Below are 6,688 nucleotides of genomic sequence, written 5' to 3' on the forward strand. Positions count from 1 at the left end.
ACTAACTTCTTCAATAGCTTTCAGATATTTCCATGGATTGTGATTTATGATAGCCTGTGACCAAAGGGGGTAGCTAGGGTGTTACACTTACTTTAGAAAGTTATCCAGATCTATCCCATAATACTCATACAAGAAGTTATTAAAAAAAAAAGCATATACAGACTAGGTTTGCAGTGAATAACTTACATACGACATAATTTCCATCAAAACTAAAAAATCAAAGTTATTGATTTTCGTTGTCCATAATTATAGGAAAAAAAAAGATAAATAGTCTCAAAGATTGAAGGAAATTTTCCAAATAAGTCCACATACGAATAAATTACATACGATATATATAAATGTCAATCCAATGTGTACCCCCCTCCCGACATCCACAAATATGCACACACAAAAATGAGACTTCTTGTTGGCGACCCTACCTCAAAATCCACCATTACTTACCCATATTAAAAATACAGTAGGAAGAAGGAATAATGGAAATTCAATCAAGATGACCTGATCAGTTGAACAAACAGAGGAACATTCATGTCAAAAGTGCTGAATGTATTGCACCTTTTAGTTGCCTTCTTGAAGCTTTAGCGAATTATGTGTCTGCATATGACAGGAAGGAGGACACGATATGATATAATTACTATATTGCCTCAAGGAAGACAGACCATTGTGCAAATGGAGTCACCATTATAATGACATATAAGGATAAAACAATAATAGGTTGATTTGTATATTTCCCTTCCATCCAGCAACAAAAAGGTGCATTAGACACAATAACAATGATCATATGTGCAAAGTTATGAGAGGTAGTACCTAGTGTAAATGGTGGCGTACAAATAGCTGGAGTCTAGAGTACATTAGGGCTTCAATATTACCGAATTCCTGCAAACAAAACAAAATAAATAATTGAATCCAAAGACGATTGTCTGATATCACAATCTATCTCCATGATTTGAAAACCACACAGAGCTTAGTTGCGTCATTTGGACCCGACATTCTTAGAATTAAAACACGCAAAGTAGAAATAACCTCAAATTGTAGCATTGGAAAACCTACTATAAGTACATTCAAACAACAAGTTATGAATGCTCTCCATTATCGTATCAAATTAGACATGTATATTCTGTCAGAAAAAATTTAACAGAATTCCCTAAATAACGGAATTCCCCAATTAAGAAACCCTAATTTAGAAAACCACACAAAAAATTCTAATTGTAACCGGTTAATAATTTAAACAGCGTAGTTGTGAAATTTAAGACCGAATTCGAAGAGACATATACCAATTAACCTTGTTCTTCTCGTCAATTTAGAAACGTAATTCACAATTTTCTCCTTCTCCAATTTGGTGACCCAATTCCAAATTCATATTCGCCAAACTCCAATTCGCCGTGCTTCAACAAATGATTATGAAGGGAATCGAGAACGATGATGAGGGTGAAAGAGAAGAAGGACGGGGAAGGTGAAAGTGTACAAGGCTTTGAAGATAAACTAGGAAGGAGGGAATCCTAAAAAGAAAATTGCGGTCTATGGAAAAAATTCAATAACCTACTTCGTATTTTATTTATTATTTTTTTGTTTTTTTTTTACTTAATTTAGATACTTGACGAAAAAATTGTTGCAAGATTTCATCAAAATGTTAAAAAAGTAAAAACTGTTGCAATAACATAATGATAATATATGGTTGCCATAGATTTTCTATAGAAACACTATTCTTGAGTCAAAGTCTACTCAAATTAAGAATTATTTAACGGATTTTTCACCAAATGCCCCTGAGGTTTACTTTAATGCACCAAATACCCCTAAACTTTCCAAAATGCACCAAACACCCCTGACGTATGCAATAATATCATTAAATGCCCTTTTGTCTGACGGACGTTAACCCTCCGTTAGGCAGTTAGTTCGTTAAAACATAATGCACCGAATACCCCTGAGGTTTGGTAAAAAGCACCAAATACCCCTGAGGTTTGGTAATTTTTTTTCCAAAAACTAGCCGTTGAATTTGAATAATATAGCCGTTGCAGTCACCCATACACTAATTTCCCTTATATATACCATACCCAACAACAACACCACACTGCCCTAAACCCCAATCCCCCCCAACTGCACAAACAGTCCACCCCAAACCCCCACCTGCACAACCAGAACACTGCAACAGGAGCACCAACAACAAGCAGAACCCTGCAACACCAGCAGCAGCAACAGCAAGAACAAACAACAACAGCAGCAGCAGCAACAACAAGAATAACAAGACAGCAGAGCAACAAGAACAAACACCAATAGCAGCAGCAGCAAGGACTTCAACACAGCACAACACCAGCAGCAAGAACAACACAGCAACAACAAGAATAGACAACACCAGCAGCAAGAACAACACAACACAACAACAACAATAACAAACAACAGAAGCAGCAACAACAGAAGCATCAACAACAGAAGCAGCAACAACAGAGCAGCAAGAACAACAACACAGCATGAGTTCTTGTTCCAATACATCATCATCCAATCTGTTTTCATACATACTTGTTCCAAACAAATGTTGTCCTATTTGTTCCAAAAAATGTGCAATAAAAAGCTCCGAGACATCCAAAAATCCACAGAGGCTATATTACAAGTGTGATCCTTGTAACCATTTTATGTGGTGCAAAGGAAGTGTTCTACACCAAAATCAACAACACCAACAGCAACAGAGCAATATAGAGTATGAGGGAACATCGGAAGACAACGACAATATAAGTGACGAACTGAAGAAACTGAAGAAAAGAGTGAAAGAGCTCAAAAAATTCCAAGCTGCAGCAATTAAAATAGGAATTGTAATGTTTTTGTGTCTAATGTTTGTAGTAAAGAAGTAATCAAGACAAACAATGATGGTTGTAATGGCACGAGCACATGAATTTCATTTATCAATAATATGCAAGTCTTTGAACTCGTAACTGAAATAGTTTGTTTCCAAAATAAACCGAACATCAAGTTGTGGGTAGCTTTACAAAAAAATGCCAAAATGTGCCACAACCTAAGTTGTTTTTCAAAATAAACCTAAGCTTTAAAACAGAAATACTAAACTGAATCCTAAGCTTACTTCTAGTTATGCAGCTTTGGACTTCTTGCTGCTCGATGCATTAGATGTTGGAGCCTTCCTCTTCCTAGCACCAGATGTTGATGCACCAGCAGAACCAGCAGCAGCTGCAGCAGATTCTTTCCTCTGTTTTGCAGTGGAACCTCCTTTACAGGTTCTTGAGTTATGCCCAATTTGCTTGCATTTCCCACACTTGACAGTGGTGTTTCTTTTCCCCCTCTTCTTCTCATGAGCACCTCTTCTTCTCTGCTTGGCTGGTCTGCCAGCTGCCCTTCTCATTAGTGGGGGAAGAATCCTAGGTAGCTCAAATGTAGGCCACTGTGTTGAGTCAGGCATGGGGTGAATATGCTCTGAGTATGTGAGCTTATAGGCTGCCCCTTTGAAGTAAGGAGAAACAAAATCTGTAGGATTGAGTCTTTGATGGTATATTACCCTAATAGCATGCTTGCAAGGTATACCACACCCTTGCCATTTCCCACAACCACAAACTCTAGCAGCAAGCCTAATAGGGAACTTCACATGACCATCTAAAACCTCAAATTCACCCCCCCCAGCATTAGTTGCATAACAGAACCTCGAGTCAGCACTCCTCTCTTCAAGCTCCTTAGTAGCATATGGCGTCAATTGATCGGGTCCAATGTCAACAGCTTTATCAAATCTGGCCCCGATCTTCGTCATGCACCAAGACCTTATTTCTAACATAACAGAATACAATAATTGGCATCACACATTTTAATGCAAAATAAATACCCGACTCGGAAACTTGAACACATACCCGACTCGGACACTTGAACACAAACCCGACTCGGACACTTGAATACAAACCTAAATAAATAAGTTCCAATGACACAAAAATAGGATAAAATGTAAAGGATTACCTTCAAGAAGTGACAAAACAGGAAGATCCCTAAAGGGTTTGGTACACGCGTTGAAGGATTCCACAAAGTTGGTGGTGTTGTGATCACAAGTGACCCCAACATCAAACTTGTGTCTGGACCACTGTTCAGGCACTTTGTCAAGATATCCCACTGCTTCTGGGATGAGTTTGCCAATCTTTTCCATGGCTTTGTTGAAGACATATGGATTGTATGCATCAGCAGCAACCCAGAACAAGTCATGGAAGGCTGTGCCACTGTATCCAGCTTGTCTGCAGTTGGTATACAGATGCTGAGCACAGACCCTCCTGACTGCTTTGGGGAAAACATCATACAAAGCAGATTCTACTCCCTGCATAACACAATTCCAAGTTTCAATAACTAGGGAAGTGAACCAGAAAACTGAAAAAAATATAAACAATACTACAAATAATAAAAACCAAGAAAGGGAGGAGTAATTACCCTCATTCTGTCACTAATAAAAGTCCAGTCATCCCTCTGGCACCCATGTTGAACAAACAAAGCCTTCAAACTTCTGAAAAGAGTTGTGCTTCAATGTCAGGAAGTAGTTTGGTGCATAGCCACTGAGATGTCACCATGGGATTCTCCTCAAGTCTCCCACAAGACTTGTGCTCACTGAAAAGAGTTTTAATGGCCCAACTGACCCCATCCAACAACACACAGGCATGGATCCTCCAATTGCATGACTCAACCAGACATATTGCAGTGAATCTGGTTGTATCTGCCTTTTCAACACTCACAGCAAATCCCTCTTGAATACAGAAGTCTCTGAAGACCTCCATGAAGTGTGTCTTGCTTTGGAATATCATCCATGGTTGCAACTTGATAGTCCCCCATGGCATGCTTCCCACAACTTTCCCATTTGCATACAAATTATCCAGCTTATTACTCCCATCTAAATGATCCTCAAAACTTCTCTCAGAAATTACCTCCTTAAGAACATCTTGTTCTTCATCTTCTTCAATTTCTTCGTCAATGAAATCGTCGGAGTTGAAACCAGTTTCACTATCACTCTCACTCTCCTCAAAATTTTCATCATCACTCTCATCATCCCATTGCTCCTCTTCCTCCACATTGTATGCAGTGGGTTTCCTCACCCTTGAACCAGCAGGCCTTCCCCCCCTCTTCTTAGGAACAAACTCACCCGTCTTCTTAGCATGACTTCTGGAAATTCTGAAACCCCTCCCTTTGTTTAACTCAGCCCTGTTAGGAGGGGGTGTCTGATCTGGCTGGTGTTCTGTTTGATGTTGTTACTGCTGTTCTGTGGGTTGGTGTTGCTGTTGTTCTGTTTGTTGTTGTTGTTGATGTTCTGTTTGTTGTTGTTGCTGATGTTCTGTCTGTTGTTGTTGTTGCTGTGGTTGTGTCTGTGGTGAGGTTGGTGGTGGTGAGGGACTTCTTGGTGGTGGTGATGGATTATTTGGTGGTGGTGAGGGACTTCTTGGTGGTGGTGATGGATTATTTGGTGGTGGTGAGGGACTTCTTGGTGGTGGTGATGGATTATTTGGTGGTGGTGAGGGCTCTCTTGGGGGTGGTGAAGGCTCTTTTTGTGTATTTGGTGGTTGGGAACCTCCCGGGGAAAAGCAGTCAGCATGTTGTGAGCTGTAAAAACGTACGTACTCTACGCTTAAATCCTCAACATCATACACAGGCACCTCAACTGCCACTGTGTTTGCCAATTGCTCCTCCAAATCCCTTTGAATCTCAGCCTCCCTTTCTAACCTTCTCCTTTCCTCTTCCCTCTCCCTCTCAAACTCCTCAGCTTTCCTTCTAAGTTCTGCAGCCTTCCTTTCCTTCCTATCCTTCCTTTTCTTAACTGCAGTCCTAAATTGGATTGAAGTTTCCTTCTCATTTGCCTTCTCTATCCATATTTCCACAGTATCTGTGCGCTTAAATAAACCCCACATGCCCATCAAACCAACATCATTCAACAATTCTACTCTTTTATTCGTACTAGGATTAACATAAAACAATCTAAATAAATCGGGAATCAGAACATCTTGCTTAATAGAATCATAAAACAAGTCATCAACCAAATCCATGTAGTTCGTTTCATCAGTATCTTGTACCCTCACATCAAAATTCCGATCATTATAATGACATAACAACCAAATTGCGACCATCCTATACAAACAATAAACACAACACAAAAATTCAAATTAATGAACTAAATCATTAGGCAAAACAACAAAGCACAACCAGACACTATGTTTTACCATTAACACCCCAAAATTCAAGTTAACCCATCTCATGGAAAAATCACGATTTTAGCAAAACCCTAACCCTAATCAAAGCAAAATTCGCAAAAAATAGCACCAAGAACAAGAAACGAATTGAGTGAACTAACCTTGACACAATTTTGATGAAGTTGAAGCCACAAATTCCAGTCCTTTGCTCTCCTTGCACCCACTTTTGTAGGACTCGCGAAAACTGCAGATTTTTGGACCAAATTGTCGATCTTTTCGTGGGGATTTACTTCGACTAACTATTGCGAGTTGTTTTACACAAATCCCAGCGACTTTCGATCTTTCTCTCTCTTTGGTTTGGTACTCAAGTGCTCTCTAATGGTGTAAGAGAACAGAGAGAAATGTCGAGGAAGAAGTTGGGAAGTTAGGTTTTGAATTATTTTTTTATTTATTTTTTTCTTTTTTGATATGGCGCCAGAAAGGACAAGTAAGGGCAACAAGGTAAAAACATGGTAACGGAGGGTTAACGTCCGTCAGACAAAAGG

General features: G+C 39.4%; 1 protein-coding gene across 1 annotated transcript; it reads right to left on the reverse strand.

Moving 5' to 3' along the window:
- Positions 1–3,073: 3,073 nt before the first annotated feature.
- On the reverse strand, positions 3,074–4,473 carry LOC130464189 (uncharacterized). The gene is made up of 3 exons (XM_056833650.1): positions 4,402–4,473; positions 3,943–4,291; positions 3,074–3,759 (listed from the first exon to the last, which is right to left on the reverse strand). Exons 1-3 carry the CDS (start codon positions 4,405–4,407, stop codon positions 3,074–3,076), a joined length of 1,041 nt encoding a protein of 346 aa, XP_056689628.1. The 5' UTR covers positions 4,408–4,473.
- Positions 4,474–6,688: the final 2,215 nt, after the last annotated feature.

Source organism: Spinacia oleracea, chromosome 6, assembly GCF_020520425.1.
Source record: "Spinacia oleracea cultivar Varoflay chromosome 6, BTI_SOV_V1, whole genome shotgun sequence".
Taxonomy (NCBI): Eukaryota; Viridiplantae; Streptophyta; class Magnoliopsida; order Caryophyllales; family Amaranthaceae; genus Spinacia; species Spinacia oleracea.